General features: G+C 37.5%; 1 protein-coding gene across 3 annotated transcripts; it reads left to right on the forward strand.

Annotated features, from left to right (window-relative positions):
* Positions 1-1,253: 1,253 nt before the first annotated feature.
* LOC103438350 (citrate synthase, mitochondrial-like) lies at positions 1,254-15,832 on the forward strand. 3 transcript variants are annotated; one of them, XM_029098896.2, is made up of 20 exons: positions 1,254-1,380; positions 1,418-1,516; positions 1,640-1,702; positions 1,961-2,002; positions 2,412-2,477; positions 2,700-2,765; positions 2,886-2,999; positions 3,326-3,389; positions 3,714-3,796; positions 4,862-4,911; positions 4,989-5,066; positions 5,822-5,950; positions 6,042-6,084; positions 6,270-6,356; positions 6,513-6,614; positions 14,661-14,768; positions 14,876-14,926; positions 15,168-15,241; positions 15,353-15,404; positions 15,489-15,832. In XM_029098896.2, the coding sequence occupies exons 2-20, from the start codon at positions 1,466-1,468 to the stop codon at positions 15,585-15,587; spliced, it is 1,422 nt and encodes a 473-aa protein (XP_028954729.1). In that variant the 5' UTR covers positions 1,254-1,380; positions 1,418-1,465; the 3' UTR covers positions 15,588-15,832. The 3 variants fall into 3 exon arrangements, 1 of the variants encoding a protein (XP_028954729.1); XR_003771465.2 differs by having other exon boundaries at positions 1,307-1,516; positions 15,489-15,660; positions 15,748-15,832; XR_003771466.2 differs by having other exon boundaries at positions 1,307-1,516; positions 15,489-15,655; positions 15,748-15,832.
* The last annotated feature ends 4,796 nt before the right edge of the window (positions 15,833-20,628 follow it).

A 20,628-nucleotide genomic window follows, 5' to 3' on the forward strand; every position in this document is an offset into this window, starting at 1 on the left:
AGCTTTCATAATACTCAAATTATCTTTCTATCATTATGATTTAAAAAAATCATAAAAAAACAACATAATGTGATAGTAAGTGTTCTGTTATAGTCTTAATAATAAAATGAGTTTTCTAATGATTATTTTAAACATTTGGATCTAAACTAATACAATCTTGTGGCTAACATGCAATTGATCATCACAGGTCCTCAAAATGGGGACCTTAGGAGAGCAAGACTAGTTATTATTTTTTAAAATATATTTTGTTAAGCCATTTAGTATTACGGTCTAGTGATATTCATCTTCACTTGTAAGTAAGAGGTCTTAGATTTGATTTTCGCTAAATGTGAATTTGAACCACGTTATTGCTAGTTAATTGTGAAGCTTAGCTCACTTCTCTACCTTCTTAGTATAGATAATATCGCTTGTTTAAAAAAAAATTTTTGATTAATAAAACAATAAAAATGTAAAACAATAAAAGAAGAGCAAATGGTGGCTGATGCGCTTGAACGGTCTCAAATCGACAGCAGAAGGCATCAGATACCCAACTGGTGGAGTGGTGATGTCGAAGCTAGCTAAGCACTCGAAAATGAAAATTTATATGCGCTGGCGGCCCTCCAACGTGTCTACAAGTAAAATGCTCCACCTCTTTTCCATTAGTTCTCTTAAATATTAGATTTTTTTAATTCAACGATATATCAATATTAGGTCGAGCGTATTTTCGCTAAGTCACGTAATGAATATTTATTTAATTTAATGTAACATTGGTCAACCATATCAGTTTCGTAGTGGTAAGTGCGCATATTTTGGCTCCTAAAATACAAAAAATTGGGAGGTTCGATGCTCAAAGTTTGTGAGTTTGCTTGACTGTAGCTATGACAAGCTGAAATGCTTTTGTGAGTCTTTTTTACCCTCGGAAAAGATGAATAATCGTGGCTTGCCATAAGTTGTCCTCCTTTAAAAAAAAAACTTAATGTAACATTTGTCATTTACAACAATCAAACATAAAACATACAATTTATAAATAAAAAAAAATACTATTAAAGTACGTTAAAAAGTGAATTGAAGGGAATCAAATTGGCATAAGGTGCAAATGTATGTTTGTTTATTGCTAGTAGAGTAAAGTCCAATGACTCACACGCCATCCAAAAGCTCAATTCTTTTTTACAATTGTGGTAAATGACCAGCAAGTTCAATGTTAAAATAACTAAAATATACATATGCGAAAAATAAAAACAAAATAAAATGAGAGGTGTTTAAAAGGTAAACGAGTGACCGCGGCTTGGCCTCTTGTACTCCGTCTGATTTGGTGGTTGGTCTCATGTTACTTTTGGCACTACACTACGAGTTGTTCGCGGCCTATTTCTCTGACTTTTGAGAGTTTTGACTCCTCCGTCCGTATGTACCTTCCTGTAATTGAGTTGGTTCGGTGCAGAGTACAGCGAGAGAGAGAAAGAGAGGTGATCAATCGCTGCAGTCATCGATGGTATTCTTCAGGAGCGTCACCGCGCTTTCCAAGCTCCGTTCTCGTCTCGTGAGTTCCTTTTACTTTTACCTGTTTCAGATTGAAATTGGCTTTATATTATTCTGTTATTCATTGTAATTTGTATTTTTCCTTTTTTGGAACCAAATGTGTTTATGATTGTGATGGTTGCAGGGGCAACGGTCGAGTCTCAGGGATTCCGTCAGATGGATTCAAACGCAGACCTCCACAGATCTCGTGAGTTCTTCTTCTTCCTTGTACAAAACGAGTCGATATTCTGCATACAAATCAATTAGTATTTTTAGAATCCATTTAATTTTATTTACCACATGCACGTTGGAGCCTCTAAATTATCATTCTGATATTATCGTTTTCATTTTATGTCAATTAATTCCCAAGTATGTGCAAGCAAAGTAGTGAATCACAAATGCTGCAAGTAATAAATCTCAGTTTTGTAATGACATTCATTGTGTCTGTGTTGTCAATGCCGTGCAGGACCTTCGTTCTCAGTTGGCGGAATTGATTCCAGAACAACAGGTTTGTTACCCTAGTCTAGTCCTAGTCCTGACTGACAGCATTCACTTTCCCAATAGCTGTGTTTTCTTGTTTTTGGTTTACTTGTACGCTAATATCACTCGATTGTATTCTTGATGTCGAGTGTTGAGTTGCTGCATTCTTTGTTTATTTAGAGGACTGGTGTAATGTGTGGGTGAGAATCAGTTATTTCCATCTGCTTCAAGTAGTGTGTGCTTAAGAGCTAGCTAAAGCTCTTCCTTCTTTTCATTTTTCCATAGGCATTAGATTGGTGGAAGGTTGAGGTCTTATGTCATGTACAGTTTTTCATACTTTGAGCAATTCTGAGATTTTACTTATATGTGAATATTTGATATGTTAGTAAGTGTATTTTGTATATTATCACAGCCGCATGTTTCTTTCTTGGTTACAGGAACGTCTGAAAAAACTGAAGGCAGATTATGGAAAAGTTCAACTGGGCAATATCACGGTTGATATGGTAAAGTATCTTTCTTTCTTCCTTTTCTTTCATATAGAAACTGTAAAATGTTTCCCTTTGTTATCAGTCGAAGAACTTAATGCTTGTATTATTAAAAGCCAAGTAGTGAGCCTTCATCTGATCTTTGTTATTTTTCTTTTTAAATAGAGTAAACTTTTAATTTTGAACTTACTTATGATCATAGTTTGTAACTGTGTTTGGATTCGATTTAAAACGGCGTAGGTGATTGGTGGAATGAGAGGAATGACAGGGTTGCTGTGGGAAACCTCCTTACTTGATCCAGATGAGGTGTACATTTGAATTACACAGCTTGAAATTTTATGAATCAATGTGGATAAATTTATGTGATAATTCTAACAGCTAATTGAAAATATGATGTTACTAGGTTGTCTTAACTTCTTTATGCAGGGAATTCGCTTCAGGGGTTTGTCAATTCCAGAATGCCAGAAAGTATTACCTGCTGCAAAGCCAGGTGGAGAACCTTTGCCTGAGGGTCTTCTGTGGCTGCTTTTGACAGGAAAGGTATGGTTTTTTAGGCGTATTCCATCACAAGATATTTTAAAGGTGCACTCTTGAAAAAATACAAGTTTCATTTTACTGTAATATGTATCCATGATTCCATACAAGATATCTGTAACTCCCTATATACCTCCTGAAATACTTAGCCTCAGCTGAATGTCATCATTAATGTCACAGTTCAAATTTGGACAAAACATTGCTTGCGTATAACATGTACCAATGAGTATTTGTATTTATTTATCTGACTTTGTTTTCTTTTTTACTTTGGGTGTGTTTTTTTGGTATTGCCTAACATTGAACACAGCTTTTGCCATTTGTATGTGTCATAGGTACCTAGCAAAGAGCAAGTAGATGCATTATCCAAGGAATTGAGGACTCGTGCTGTAGTTCCAGGTTCGGTAGCTTATATTTGTCTATTTTGCTACCCATAATTTGATGAACCACATAATTCTGTTTGGATTATATTATATGTCTTCATAAGAAAAACCAAATACTTATGATGACTTCAATTGGCTACTTCTGAAGTGGTCATATATGTGAGAAGCCTACCTACAGAAGATGTTTGTTTCACAGTTTCACTTAATACTTGTATCTAGAAAGGCTCTTATGTGCATAAGGTTTGAATGAAGTGCTTCTGTGCGCAGTCACTCAATTTTTACACTCTTATGATCATTAATATAAGATTACTCATCAGATCTCTGTAATTCTCCGTTGCAGCTTATGTGTATAAGGCCATTGATGCTCTGCCTATAACAGCACATCCAATGACCCAGTTCACCACTGGTGTCATGGCCCTCCAGGTTGGTATATGGGCTACTTAGGGTTGCATTATACTCATATTTCAGTTATTCTCCGTTTGCCCTTTTGCCATAATCATGGTTGGTCAAAATCAGATTTAGTATTCTGTGTTCATACATTTAGTTTTGGTTCTTGGTTAGCCAAATTGTCTTCAGCAGAACCCTCACGCTTCTAGGTAACTGTGAAATGGAAGCTGGGGCATTTCTTTTAGGCTTTTCCCTTAGCCAAGGGTGTATTTGCATAAGCGAATAACTTGATATTTTGCAATTGTAATACATCATCGATTATTATAATGTACGCATGTATTTCTCATTAATATCCTCTTGAGTCTTGATTACTTGATTTCACACATTCAACTGTGAAGTGTTATGATTATCAGCATCAATTCCTGGATGTTTTGTTTTAGTGTTTGTATAAATAGAGGAGAAATTGCTGTGCATTATGTAAGATTGATATGGAGAACTACTACTTATATGTAAGAGAACTTAGTGCCAAGTCCCCAGGTTTTCTCTTCATAATCTCATATGCTTCTAGCATTCCTTTTTGTATTCAACTTTTTCTGAATATGTTTAATGCGAGATTTCATTTCTGTTGTAAATTTTTCATAATTACTTTCTGAGATAAAACTTCATATTCCTGAGTTTACTATGCAATTTTTTATCTATCACAATAAGTTTGAGTTACATACGAACAAGTAATTAGATGAAGTCATTGCTTGGGTATGGTCAGTTTTGCATTACAGTTATCAATTAGGATTTATCACAAAAGTATGATACATGCTACTTCTGTGGTGAATACCGCATGTTGTCTTTCATCTTCGTGATTGTTGATCTAGAGCTAAGGAGGCTAATTTTTCTGAATGACTGTTCTTTGTTGGAGCATTCAATCGGCTTCAGTGTTTCTTTTGGGTTTAGTGACAGTATTTCTTTGTAAAAGAACGAAATGTTCTCCACGTGAATGAAACAATTAAGTATTTCATTAAAAGGCTGGCAGTACTCATTTACCCGATTTGCTGAGTATCTCTAGCATATGCAACTAAATTTCCCATTGTTTAATACTGCTTTCAGGTAGACAGTGAATTCCAGAAGGCATATGAAAAGGGGATACATAAATCAAAGTAAGTTTGCTTTTATTTTTCTTTTCAACCCCTGTCTTCCATTACTTTTTAGACCTGTTAATATAAGTTATTTTTAGGTACTGGGAGCCAACTTTTGAGGATTCACTTAGCTTGATTGCACAAGTGCCAGTAGTAGCTGCCTATATTTATCGAAGGTTGGTAAAGCATATTACATCTTTCTCATAGTTATATGTTTGAATGTTTGACCTTGTGTTCTTTCTAGAAAGAAAAAAAAGTTTTAACATTGTGATCAGATCGGAAGCCAGCAATCCAATGCTAATCCAGAAAAATTTGGGAATCAACTATTAGTTCCAATTTGGGATTATTGGAATTTGTCAGAAGTTTCAGAATCGGTTTTATCTCGGAATTTTTGGAACATAATCCGGATCTCCTACAGTTTGCAAGACTTTGAAAATTTTCAAACTTTTATGTATCTACACTTCAATATTTATTTTCCGAATATGTGCTTGTAGGATGTTAGGTGAGTGTATGACATAAAATCATAATGGACAAGAAAAAATAGTACGTATGATTATACTCTTCATTTTTAATATACAATAGGTGAGTGTATAATATATATATAACAATAAACATGATAAAATAAGAATACGCATGGTTTTTTTTATAGTACCAAGTTTAAGAAATGTCGGAATTTCAGTTTGGATGGGTACATTCCAATTGCCATCCAAATCTTTCAGAAATTTTCAGAATCGGAAATGTTCGGACTCGGAACAGAAATTTTCAGTTTGGATTAGAATTTCCAATCCAATTGCACCCCTTGTGCATGTTTTAGAACAGCATTTAATCTAAACCTGTGAAACTTTTGTGTAAAAAGTTGTTTCTTATGTACGATATTGTCAACTGACTGATGAGCAATGGCATTATTTCTCTTCTTCCTCGTGGTTTGAAGAATTTTCAAGGATGGAAAAGTAAGACCTGTTAATGATACTCTGGATTATGGTGCAAATTTTTCACGCATGCTGGGTTTTGACGATCCCATAGTGCATGAGCTCATGAGGCTTTATGTCACCATCCATAGGTTTGTATAAACTTCTCTTTCAAGGACAGTGAATGATATATTCTTTTGGTTTCAAGTTATATGACATTTTTTAAGTAATAATGCATTGTAGTGATCATGAAGGTGGGAATGTCAGTGCTCACACCGGCCACTTAGTAAGCTACCCAATTTTTGTTCTTTTTTCCCTTGTTATTTTCTTATACTTTGGTAATGAGGACTCCTGTTAACATCATTTCGTCTTGAAAAATGTAAATCATGTGATGATTTGATCGATAACTTGATATCTATTCCAATTTGGATGTTGATGTATATGTTCTTTAATGTTACATTGTGAATACAGGTTGCTAGTGCACTTTCAGATCCGTATCTTTCATTTGCAGCTGCTTTAAACGGCTTGGCTGGCCCACTCCATGGTTTGGCTAATCAGGTAATATTTTTTCTCTTGTTTGGTTTTTTCCATCTGTTTATTCTAATAAAAGCTTGAACTATATTTTGTATATCTAAAAAAGTTATTGATGTATAGAAAGGGTGCATGTTGAAATGATGCATTCTCTTTTCCTCATACCGCACTGTTTTATTGCAGGAAGTATTGCTTTGGATAAAGTCTGTGGTTGATGAAGTTGGAGAGAATGTAACTACAAAGCAGTTGAAAGATTATGTCTGGAAAACATTAAAAAGTGGGAAGGTAATGGCATTGACTTTTACCTAAATAGTCTATTTAAATATGGCCCATGTTCAGTTTATTCTCTTCTTGTAGTAAACATGCACGGTTGATCCTTTGCTCACGAATTTATTATTATTTTTGTATGGATCTAGTAACTAATTAGCAATGTGCATCTTTGCTCATGGACATTTTTCTGCCAGAAAATTGGCCAAACCATTCAATCTTTGTCAGAACTCACATACTGAACTTAGAACTGTCAACAGATAAATAAAATATGTAGTAATCAGTGCCGGTCTTGAGATTTTTGAGGCCTGGGGCAATACCAGAAAAAGTGCCCTAGTATAACTCCACATAAGAAACAAAATTCAATTGTTTTAGTGTTCATATTTGTGCATGCCGATGTAACTTTTCTTTGATAAAATGATAGCAGGGTGTGAGGGATTATGCTAAGCAACAAGATGGTTTAGCCATAATTTGGTATCTAACTTATCATTTAAAAGAATCAAACCTAAGACCTCCTACTTATAAGTGAAGAAAAAATAGATTTCACATCTAAGCTATAACATTACACGTTAGTTTGTAATTAGATAAGGGTACACAAATATTTCACAAGCAAAAGTCAATTAAAGTATGACAGGTGTTTTTGTATAAAACTTATAGTTATGAGAATAATTTTCTGATTTACTGTCTCTTGGGGCCTCATAAGAATTGTCATATTTTTCTATCTCTAATTTTTAATGTTTTATATATAATGTTATAAACAATGAATGAACCAAAAAAATTATTGAAAAACCAAATACCACATATATGTTATTTAAAAATATAACTCATTTGTTCTTGGGTAAGAAATAAAAGTAACACTAAACCTTAACATTATATTGAAACAGAACATCATTGCTAAAAAGAAAAAGGCCCTCAGTTTGATCTGAACCTGGGTGGCTATTATTATTATTATTATTATTATTATTATTTGCCAAAGGGTGGTAATTAATTGAAAAGGAATTTGTAAAAACCACTTTTGTCAAAGGCACGTATAGAAATATAGCTACTTATTTAAACCAAAGATGAAATAATTCATAAAAAAAAAAGGGGCCAGTTTTGAGATTCTAACCCGTGTTCCTTTCCATTGCAAGAAATCAGTGAAACACTGCTGCAAATAACAAATTATGACAAATACTCCAGTTTTATATTTTTATATGCTTACTGGACATAACATTATAACAATACACAACAACAACAACAACAACAAAGCCTTTTCCCACTAAGTGGGGTCGGCTATATGAATCCTAGAACGCCATTGCGCTCGGTTTTGTGTCATGTCCTCCGTTAAATCCAAGTACTCAAGTCTTTTCTTAGGGTCTCTTCCAAAGTTTTCCTAGATCTTCCTCTACCCCTTCGGCCCTAAACCTCTGTCCCGTAGTCACATTTTCGAACCGGAGCGTCAGTAGGCCTTCTTTGCACATGTCCAAACCACCGGAACCGATTTTCTCTCATATTTCCTTCAATTTTGGCGACTCCTACTTTACCTCGGATATCCTCATTCCCAATCTTATCCTTTATCGTGTGCCCATACATCCCACACATCCCACGAAACATCCTCATCTCCGCTACACCCATTTTGTGTACGTGTTGATGCTTCACCGCCCAACATTCTGTGCCATACAACATCGCTGGCCTTATTGCCGTCCTATAAAATTTTCCCTTGAGCTTCAGTGGCCTACGACGGTCACACAACACGCCGGATGCACTCTTACACTTCATCCATCCAGCTTGTATTCTATGGTTGAGATCTCCATCTAATTCTCCGTTCTCTTGCAAGATAGATCCTAGGTAGCGAAAACGGTCACTTTTTGTGATCTTCGCTAGATTGCTCCGGTTATTAGTGTGGATAAGTATATAAATGGATAGAGATAGGAAAGCAAACACAAGATGTACGTGGTTCACCCAGATTGGCTACGTCCACGGAATAGAGGAGTTCTCATTAATTGTGAAGGGTTTACACAAGTACATAGGTTCAAGCTCTCCTTTAGTGAGTACAAGTGAATGATTTAGTACAAATGACATTAGGAAATATTGTAGGAGAATGATCTCGTAACCATGAAACTTCTAAGTACCGGAGTGTGGTATCGTCTTGACTTGCCTTATCTGTCTCATAGGTAGATGTGACATCTTCTCTGGAAGTACTCTTCCTCCATCCAGGGGTGGTATCTGTAACTGGTGGAGATGCACAAGGTAATGTATCAATTTCACTTGAAGCTTACTTGTAGTTTCAGGCTTGGTTAAGCGCGATACAAACCATGTAGTAGGAGTCCCCCAAGTCGCCGGGCTAGGGGATCTGCTGAAAGAGGTGACAGACAAGGTAAGCAATCAGAGCTCCGGCTGATTGTTCACATTCTCCCTATCTTGCAGGCAGCATGAAGGATAAAGAGAAGAAAAATGAGAAGAGATGATATGGGATACTTTTGCTTTTGAAGAAGTAACTTTCCACAGGCTTATTCTTGAACCAGGCTGGAGGGTTTTCTGGTTTCCTCCAAGAGTATAAGGCCGACTGAAGAATTTGAGGGTCAAAACAAGTCCATCAAATCTAGAGTAGGTTCGACCCTGCTGATATGGGATACTTTTGCTTTTGACAGAGTAGTGGATGTATTGGCACGTGTGCTGTTACGCTTGTCTCCACATGCTTCCTTGTATCCTTCTCACTTACCCTATCTGTTCCTCAGGCAGATGCGGTATCTTCCCTGGAAGCAATGTTGAAGATGAGTACTCGAGAGCAATGCCAGGTAAGTAATCAGGTAAGGGGTTCCAGGCAGTCAGTTCCTGGCTGGAAGCTTGATTCCAAGTGCTGACGGATTGATCTCTTTCTCCTTGTCTTGCAGGTAAGAACAAGGCCAAAGGAAAAGACAGGGAAAAAGCATGATATGGGATACTCTTGCTTTTAACCCTGATGATATGAGATATTCTTGCTCTAGTATAGCTTGTTTACAGAGGTATTATCGGGGGGAAAGAAAGCTGAATATTTCGAAAGACTTTGTTGGGAGTGCCCTCTCAGATAAGAGAAAGGGTTGAGCATTTTTGCAGGTCTGCCTGTCCGTTAGGGATGGAGGTCGACATATATAGGAGTCTCCCTAACATCAAGTAATAATGCTATTCCTTTACCCTGCTTGGTCATAGCATAGTAGTGGGAGCTGCCAGCTTCACATGTTTTAACTCTGTCAGAGCACTTTGAAAAAGTGGTCTGTGGTATCTGGAAAGCTGATGTTGCGTGTGAAGATTACAGACAAGCTTTATCCAAGGAGATCCAGCTCTTGAAGTTGGGAAAGTGGTGCCTCTTCGGTTTTCGAACAAGCAATCCTGTCGGGGATCTAGCTCTCGAGATTCGGAGAACGATGCCTCTTCGATTTTTGAGAAAGCAATCCTGCTGGGGGTCTGGCTCTCGAGATTCAGAGCGCGGTGTCTCTTCGATTTTTGAGAAAGTAATCATGTTGGGAGTCTGGCTCTCGAGATTCGGAGGGCGGTGCCTCTTCGATTTTGGAGCAAGCAATCTTGTTGGGAGTGTTTTCTCGAATGTGAGTAAAGGTTGGGCATGTTTGCTAGTCTACCTTGCCACGAAGCACAGAGGTTGACACACAGGGACTTTCCAATTATCCAGCAGTGGTACTGTTCCTTTACCCTCTCTTCGATTTTTGAGAAAGTAATCATGTTGGGAGTCTGGCTCTCGAGATTCGGAGGGCGGTGCCTCTTCGATTTTGGAGCAAGCAATCTTGTTGGGAGTGTTTTCTCGAATGTGAGTAAAGGTTGGGCATGTTTGCTAGTCTACCTTGCCACGAAGCACAAAGGTTGACACACAGGGACTTTCCAATTATCCAGCAATGGTACTGTTCCTTTACCCTCTCTTCGATTTTTGAGAAAGTAATCATGTTGGGAGTCTGGCTCTCGAGATTCGGAGGGCGGTGCCTCTTCGATTTTGGAGCAAGCAATCTTGTTGGGAGTGTTTTCTCGAATGTGAGTAAAGGTTGGGCATGTTTGCTAGTCTACCTTGCCACAAAGCACAGAGGTTGACACACCCGGACTTTCCAATTATCCAGCAGTGGTACTGTTCCTTTACCCTTGTGGGTAATAATATGGTAGCTAGACCTTCAAAATTTATGTGTCTAAACTTTGTTAGTGTTGTTTCTTTGCAATTCTTTTACCCTTCTTGGTCAGAGCGATGTAGCGGGAGCTGCAAGCTTCACGTGTCTCAACTTTGTCAGAGAACTTTGGCAAAGTTATCTGTGGTACCCATGAGTTACTGTTGCGTGTGGGAAGTGGGTGATTGAACAATACGATTCATGTGCTTTCTACTTCGCCAGAAATCTTCGACAGAATGCCCATAATTTCCGCAAAGCTGAGTGTGCGTGTGACAGGTGCTGACAAGGCTGGAAAAGTAGGTGCCTCTTCGATTTCTGAGATCAGCCCTCGTGGTCTCTTAGCAGCCCAGCTTTTGAGAAAGCAAGCCTCTTCGATTTCTGAGATCGGCCTTCGTGGTCTTTGAGCAGCCCAGCTTTTGAGAAAGCAAACGCCTCTTCGATTTCTAAGATCGATCCTCTTGGTCTCTGAGCATCCCAGCTTTTGAGAAAGCAAACGCCTCTTCGATTTCTGAGTAGGCGCCTTTTCGATTTCTGAAGCTTCGTCGAGTGCAGATTTTTATAGGGGCTGACATTAAGTTCCAAAGCACACTTGAATATCCACCAGTAGAAGCTCCATTCTTGCACTTCTAAGATCTTGATTTGTCCGACCTCTTCTCTTTTCAACACCTTTGAAAATGTCTGGCCCCTCCGACCGTCGTTTTGACTTGAACCTTGTTGAAGAGGCAGCCCCGCCTTCTCCAGACAACATATGGCGCCCATCCTTCGTCTCCCCTACTGGTCCTCTTACCGTTGGGGATTCCGTAATGAAGAATTATATGACTGCTGCGGTAGTGGCCAGGAACCTTCTCACTCCCAAAGATAACAGACTACTTTCCAAACGGTCTGATGAGTTGGCTGTTAAGGATTCTCTGGCTCTCAATGTTCAGTGTGCAGGTTCTGTGTCTAATATGGTCTAACGCCTATTTGCTCGAACCCGCCAAGTTGAATCATTGGCAGCTGAAGTGATGAGTCTCAAACAGGAGATTAGAGGGCTCAAGCATGAGAATAAATAGTTGCACCGGCTCACACATGACTATGCTACAAACATGAAGAGGAAGCTTGACCAGATGAAGGAATCTGATGGTCAGGTTTTACTTGATCATCAGAGATTTGTGGGTTTGTTCCAAAGGCATTTATTGCCTTCGTCTTCTGGGGCTGTACCGCGTAATGAAGCTCCAAATGATCAACCTCTAATGCCTCCTCCTTCTAGGGTTCTGTCCAGTACTGAGGCTCCGAATGATCCCCCTCCGGTGCCTTCTCTTTTTGGGGCTCTACCGACTGCTGAGACTTCTCCTAAGCAACCTTTGTGAAGGCTCCCTCTTGTTTGTTTATTTTAACTCCAGTATATGTACATATTTGTAACTTATCGTGGATATCAATAAATAAGCTTTCCTTCATTTCAACGTATTGTGTTAAATACACCAAAGCCTTCTTCGCTAAGTTCTTTGAATTTTCTTTTGTTGAAGCTTGTATGTTGAAGCTTTGTGAGTGGAGCATGTAGGTTGAGGTAGTGTTCCCTTAATTTCCCAAGTGAGGAAAACTTCTCGGTTGGAGACTTGGAAAATCCAAGTCACTGAGTGGGATCGGCTATATGAATCTTACAACGCCATTGTGTTCTGTCCTGTGTCATGTCCTCCGTTAGATCCAAGTACTCTAAGTCTTTTCTTAGGGTCTCTTCCAAAGTTTTCCTAGGTCTTCCTCTACCCCTTCGGCCTTGAACCTCTGTCCCATAGTCGCATCTTCTAATCGGAGCGTCAGTAGGTCTTCTTTGCACATGTCCAAACCACCGTAACCGATTTTCTCTCATCTTTCCTTCAATTTCGGCTACTCCTACTTTACCCCGGATATCCTCATTCCTAATCTTATCCTTTCTCGTGTGCCCACACATCCAACGAAGCATCCTCATCTCCGCTACACCCATTTTGTGTACGTGTTGATGCTTCACCACCCAACATTCTGTGCCATACAGCATCGCCAACCTTATTGCCGTCCTATAAAATTTTCCCTTGAGCTTCAGTGGCATATGGCGGTCACACAACACGCCGGATGCACTCTTCCACTTCATCCATCCAACTTGTATTCTATGGTTGAGATCTCCATCTAATTCTCCGTTCTTTTGCAAGATAGATCCTAGGTAACGAAAACGGTCGCTCTTTGGTATTTCTTGATCTCCGATCCTCACCCCTAACTCGTTTTGGCCTCCATTTGCACTGAACTTGCACTCCATATATTCTGTCTTTGATCGGCTTAGGCGAAGACCTTTAGATTCCAACACTTCTCTCCAAAGGTTAAGCTTTGCATTTACCCCTTCCTGAGTTTCATCTATCAACACTATATCGTCTGCGAAAAGCATACATCAAGGAATATCATCTTGAATATGTCCTGTTAACTCATCCATTACCAACGCAAAAAGGTAAGGACTTAAGGATGAGCCTTGATGTAATCCTACATTTATGGGAAAGCTTTCGGTTTGTCCTTCTTGAGTTCTTACGGCAGTCTTTGCTCCTTCATACATATCTTGTATAGCTTGGATATATGCTACTCGTACTCCTTTCTTCTCTAAAATCCTCCAAAGAATGTCTCTTGGGACCCTATCATACGCTTTTTCCAAATCTATAAAGACCATGTGTAAATCCTTTTTCCCATCTCTATATCTTTCCATCAATCTTCGTAAGAGATAGATTGCCTCCATGGTTGAGCGCCCTGGCATGAACCCGAATTGGTTGTCCGAAACCCGTGTCTCTTGCCTCAATCTATGCTCAATAACTCTCTCCCAAAGCTTCATTGTATGACTCATTAGCTTAATACCCCTATAGTTCATGCAATTTTGTACATCGCCCTTATTCTTGTAGATAGGCACCAAAGTGCTCATTCGCCACTCATTTGGCATCTTCTTCGTTTTCAAAATCCTATTAAAAAGGTCAGTGAGCCATGTTATACCTGTCTCTCCCAAAACTTTCCACACTTTGATTGGTATATCGTCTGGGCCTACTGCTTTTCTATGCTTCATCTTCTTCAAAGCTACAACCACTTCTTCCTTCCGGATTCTACGATAAAAAGAGTAGTTTCTACACTCTTCTGAGTTACTCAACTCCCCTAAAGAAGCACTCCTTTCATGTCCTTCATTGAAAAGATTATGAAAATAACCTTTCCATCTGTCTTTAACCGCGTTCTCTGTAGCAAGAACATTTCCATCCTCATCCTTGATGCACCTCACTTGGTTTAGGTCCCTTGTCTTCTTTTCCCTTGCTCTAGCTAGTTTATAGATATCCAACTCTCCTTCTTTGGTATCTAGTCGCTTATACATATCGTCATAAGCCGCTAACTTAGCTTCTCTCACAGCTTTCTTCGCCTCTTGCTTCGCTTTTCTATACCTTTCACCATTTTCATCGGTCTTATCCTTGTATAAGGCTTTACAACATTCCTTCTTAGCCTTCACCTTTGTTTGTACCTCCTCATTCCACCACCAAGATTCCTTTTGGTGTGGGGCAAAGCTCTTGGACTCTCCTAATACCTCTTTTGCCAACTAGCCATAGAATCCCACATTTGGTTAGCTTCCCCCTCTCTATCCCACACATACTGGGTGATTACTTTCTCTTTGAAAATGGCTTGTTAGAAATTAAATTTTTTTGTGCCCTTGATTTTTTGGGGCCCCGTGATGTTGCCCTGGCTGCCCTGAGCTAGGGCCAGCCCTTGGTGGTCGACTATTCTACCCGTGACTTTGTAGAAGTTTTAAACTTGCAAAGGAAGTTACCTCGTTAGACCTGATTAGCTTTTTTTTTTTTTTTTTTTTTTTTTTTGTTCCTTAAGCAAAATGGACTTTCACTTTTCTTGAATCTTCACTATTTGAAATATTCTTGTCTGTAATTGTCACCTCTCTCCTCTTTTTCTCGTATTGTAGGTTGTTCCTGGTTTTGGACACGGAGTCTTGCGTAAAACAGACCCACGATACACATGTCAAAGGGAGTTTGCATTGAAGCACATGCCTGATGATCCGCTGTTTCAGCTGGTAGGTGTAACCCTGATCGCACGGTGTGCCCTTTTTATGCACACTGCAAATCATGGTAGTAATTGCATGCATCCTTTATGAGCTAACTTAATCATTAACTTAAACAGGTCTCGAAGCTTTATGAAGTTGTGCCTCCCGTACTTACTGAACTAGGCAAGGTAATTTAATAACTTTATTTTATGAATGTAAATTATGTTATATCTTTGCCTCTGAGAATATTACTGTAATCCTTTATATTTACTGATGGAAGTGCAAAAATTTTTCTGCTCGAACCAGGATCTTTCACTTTAAAGCCTAGTGAGAAATTGAGGATTTTTACAGTCCTTATATCTGTCTTCTCCTATTAACCTTGGGACCAATCTGATGCTGATTTTATCTGGGATTTTATCATCTTTATAGGTTAAAAACCCATGGCCCAATGTAGATGCACACAGTGGAGTTCTGTTGAACCATTTTGGTTTGACCGAGGCAAGGTATCATATTTCATGTTATTATTCCTTACGTTGTACCTGGTGATGGTCCATAATATTCCGAAGCGGTACATGTTTTGAGATGATAATGTACTTGAAATTCAACCGTGGCAGGTATTTTACTGTTCTTTTCGGTGTATCGAGGAGTATAGGGATTGGTTCCCAGGTTCTCTCTCTCTCTCTCTCTCTCTCTCTTATTACTAATTGTTAAATTTTCTTTGTATTAATATGTTCTCTTGGTTTGGTTCAGTTGATATGGGACCGAGCTCTTGGTTTGCCTCTTGAAAGGCCAAAAAGTGTTACGATGGAATCGCTTGAGAATTTCTGCAAGAAAGCAGCTTCGTCTTGAGAAATTGAGTGCTGTATCACTCTGAGTAATAATTGCTCCCGAATGATGGCTTTGTGAAAGATGCAACGGTTGTGTAAAAATTTCAGTTTCTGTTGGTTTTAGTTGAGAAATTGTTACAGGAAAACCTCAACACTCACACATCACACTTGAGCATTTTCAGGTACTTTAAAGAAATTTCAAGTGAGATAGGCGTTGGGGCTTTTGCTGCTCGGTTAATAAGCGGATTGGAGCTATTTAGATTAAAACGTGTACTTTAAAGATTTCCACAAGTGGTAAGCGTTTTACGCGTATTCTGCTATGAGGGCGGCGCATTTATTATTGAGAACTTTAATGAGAAGTGCTTGGACTTTATTTTAACAAAAAAATCGTCTTATAATTTTATAATTTTAGTTAATGAAAATGACTACCAAAAGTCTAAAATATAAAATAGAAAAAGTGAAAAGAAAAAAATTGACTCGCGGGAACTCGTATGTCCATCACACATAATATTTTTGAAATTGAACGATATTATACTATTTTTTATACTAAATGGTACTACATTATTTCTGAAATTGAACTGTATCATATTATTCTTTAAATTGAATACTATTAACATTTATTGTTTCTGAACTAAATACAAGAACTACATTATTTCTGAAATTGAACACGAGTACTATACTATTTCTGAAATTGAACACGAACACTATTCTTAAAACTAAACACAGTTTATCATGCACTGACTATTTTTAAGCTGAATATGACATCTCTCCGAAGTTTAACTATCATTTTTCTATCTCCTCTTCATGAATTTTCTCGGCACTCTCACCTTCAAAAGACCTTTTCTTCTTCTTGAGACTGTATATTCCATAAATTTCAAGATTTTATGTTTTTTACCCACAACCCATTTCTCATATGCCATTAAAACAAAAACCCAAAAGAAGAAAAAACATAAACAATAACTAGAGAGGAGAGAGACCTTTTTATTTCATTTTTTTTAATCAAGATGGACGTTTTTATTATTGCTTTATGACTTGGGATTTTAGGCCACCTCATATCGAATGAGGGCAAGAGGGCTCATTTTAATCATATAGTCCTCCAAGAAATTAATATTGTAATGAACAATGTAGACCATATTTCTTACTATCTCCAACTGAAGGGTCAAATGACCATAAGCCAAACATAGCACTGTGACAAAAAACCATCTCCAACCGAGAGGGCCAAAGGGTTATAGGGTCAAATATAATTTATTATTTTAATTGAATTAATATGGTTACTTAAATTAAACTACCTCGATAAGGAATTCAACAATTTTACGTTTCAGATTTCAAGTGTTATGTGTCGATATCTGAGCAACTTTGCATATTTATTGTCAATAAGGAATCTCAATAATTTTACGTCTCAGATTCGATATTTGATTTCTTGTCGATAAGGAATCTCAATAATTTTACGTCTCGGATTTCAAGTGTCACGTGTTGATATCTGAGTGACTTTGCAGATTTCTTGTCGATAAGGAATCTCAAAAGAAGCATGTAGTAAACATTTAAGTTATGTTGTTTAAGTTTAATGTTATTTAATGTTGTTTAATAGGTTTAATGTTACTTAATGTTATTTAATGTTGTTTAACGGCTTATATTGTTTAATGTTGTTTAATGGCTTATGTAGTTATTGCAAGCATGAAAAGGAAGATTGAATAGTGAGTAATCCAATTACGCGGCATGCACGTGGCTAGAGATTCAAGTTAATATCTTCTCTTTCTTTGTTTGTTACTTTATCAATTACAACGAACCAAATATATAACTGGAATAACATATTGCATGTTATTTTCTGCTGCGTGTGATTATTTGAATTGAATTAATCCCAAAAATATGCTAAATAACCCAACATGAGTTACGCATGCCAAGATCTTGTAACACTGCATCAATATCTACGTAATCGAAGTGTAGTGGATGATGCAAATGCCCATTTCGCCCTTCGTAATAATTTGATAACACATGTAGTATGAACATGCACAAAGAGGCTAAGTCTTGTGTTTGCAGCATCTAACTAACTAAATTGTAATGACTTTACAATTTAGGTCCATTTGCTTGTTTAGGCTTTCAAATCACTAAATTGTAATACCCTTGCAATTTAGGTATGTTGTTTGTTTATGTTTTCGGTTTAGCTCTCTAAGCTACCAATGTCATTTCAATATGTAGTGTGTTTTTAATTTGAAATTGATAAAAGTAAGCCCTTTAGTAGAACATCTTATATCATTTTATGTTTAACCATTAAACATACAAACAAAAAATATGAAAAAATAAAAATAAAATGAGAGTATAAGTGTATTCACAAGTAGGGGGAGAATGAACCAATTTGACATGGGCTATTACTTTTCTCGTACCCACTGCTTTTTAGGGCTGGATGTAACCTAATTTTTTGCTAATACACACCCAAGTGATGGATCTAGCCTCATTTTCCGGTATTGGGGATGAAATGTATGTATAGGAAGCTTTTAAGGCAAGGGATCCCCATTTTTTTTTTTTTTTATAAAAATGAGGATTAGTTGTGGGGTCCACACCACATTGAACTTTAACGATCAAAACCGTCTATTTTTCAAGTTGTACCTCATAGATCATCCTTGCAAAATGTTAGTCAAATCGGAAATATTTAACACATCTAATTGGGTTTAAAAAAATGAACGAATAATTTGTTATATAAAGAAATAATGAAATTTGATCTTGATAATTAAATAGGTAAATGGTTTTGGATTGAATTAAATTTTTGTAAGGATGATCTATGAATCGAGACTTGCAAAATAGATGGTTCGGATTGTTGAAATTCAATGTGGAGTAAGCCCCACAACTAATCCCCATTTAAAAAAAAAAAAAATGGGGATCCATTTGCATAAAGGGCTTGTATATGTGTATATATATATATAGTAGCCTCTCATAGTATATATAAAGCCACCATTGAAGATGCTCGAGGATGGTGATGTCGTTGTGCGACCGTAGGAGTTCTAAACGAGGCTACAACTTCTAAAACAATAGTGGGAGTCTTTTTATAACCACTAAAAGCCCTCGCCTATGCAGTAGAACAATTCTTCAACTCCTAGTGCTTGCAGTTGATGCCGCCTAGTATCCCAATAAGACCCTGTTTCTTAGCTTTATTCAAAAGCCATTGCAAGTCTGCAGATTAGAGCAATGGTATTTCTTCATAGGGGTGGGCACAATTCAATTTTGGTCTCGTTTGTACCATACTTCATCAATCCCAAAACTACCGAGTACCAGTTAATTTCGTATCTTCAAGGACCCACTGAAGGATTCGTGCTGGGGCACCCCTATTGAAGTATAAGAGTTCCTCTCCAATCAAGAGACCAATCACAACAGGACACGTGTCAACATTAGAATAAAGCTCTTAGAGTCTCACATCGACGCAAACGGAAGTGAGCGACTCTCCTCAACTATAAAAAAAAAACCATTCTCCTACAATTAATCCCTAATGTCATTATTGTATTTAAACTCATCATTAGAACTTGCTAATGATGATAATGCTTGAACCTATGCATTGTGTAAACTCTTCACTATTAATGAGAATTCCTCTACCCCGTGCACGTAGCCCAACTTCGTTAGAATTTTGTCAAAATGAGTTATGTTGGAAAGATCATTGCTATAATTAGGTTAAAATTGAGGAATCATTGCTCCAATTAAGTTAAAGTTGACAGACTGTTTCTCTAGTTAGATTAAAGTTGAGGGACCAATGACAATGAATTTTTAATTGGGGGATCATAGTTGCACATTTTGATGAGTTGAGAGACCAATGGTAATGAATTTTTAGTTGAGAGACCATTGCTCCAATTGAGTTAAAGTTAAGAGACCATTGTTACAATTTACTCTAAATAAAAAGGCTAGCTAAAAACTTTGGCCATCTTTCCAAATTTCCAAGATGGGATTGATAATAGTTTAAAGTAATAAGAATCTGTTGTAAACAATGGGAATGTATGCCCACATGCCAACAATAACTTTCTCACATGCCTAATAGTGTTGTTTTTGTTTGTTGTATAACAACCATCCACTTTCTGTAAACTAATCACGGACGTTGTTGGATTGGTCACAGGTGTAATTTTCATTCACTGTAAACCTACGGATATGGCTCTATAAATAGAGCACTTCGCAGGTGATCAAGGTATAGCAACTGAAAAGAGAAAATCATTGAAAGCAATAATATCAATGTCCCTCTTCTCCTCTTTTATCTGCAATCCTTTGTGTTATAGTTACAAAACAAAAACAGTGTGATATTTCGCACTCGCTTCGTTCCTGTCCTTAGTAAAGGTTATTTCACTTTTATCTATTTATAACGCGTTATCAGCACGACTCTCTAACCCTAAACAGTTCTCATTTCCATTAGCCGAAAAATGCTTCCTCCAAGGATTTTATTGTTCTTCTTCTTCCTCTGCCTCACCTGCCTGGTGTACCCTTGCGAAGAACTGCTAGCACCATGTTTGCTTCTAGTTGTCAATATAACAATTACTTATATTTTTGATTTCTTGTTTGGTGTAGTTCCTAATTACTAACCTAATGTTTATTTATCTTTGTTGCGATCATAGATGGTGCAGAATCATTGCCCATCTTGGACTGCAGATTTAATTTTACTGCAATTTTAAGTGGTGCAGTATGATCGCTCACTCTGCTTTGCATATTTAAATTTTCCTGCTGCTTGAGTGGTGCAGAATCGCCCATCTTATGCTATATTTTTTCAATGAGAGTGGTGCGGCACAATCGCCCTCCTCATTAATCATGTAAATCTTGAGCCTGAAGTTTCGAATGCTTATCATTTTGGCCTGAAGATCAAAATGAAAATTTTGTAAGAACCAGAAGTTCTAACATTACATTCCTCCAGAATACATGTTGTTGCAAGTTTTTACACATCTCCTTTTTCTTTCAGAAAAGAAAATGGCGAACTTGGCAAACCTTGATTTTGTTTCCCTGTACATTACCAGGAAGAACTACCCTTGCATGCCAAGATCCATTTTGAGGCAGGGGATCTTGGAGAAACCATCAAGGAGGAGAATAATGCATCATCTCAA

The sequence above is a fragment of the Malus domestica genome, chromosome 07 (genome assembly GCF_042453785.1).
Source record: "Malus domestica chromosome 07, GDT2T_hap1".
NCBI lineage: Eukaryota > Viridiplantae > Streptophyta > Magnoliopsida > Rosales > Rosaceae > Malus > Malus domestica.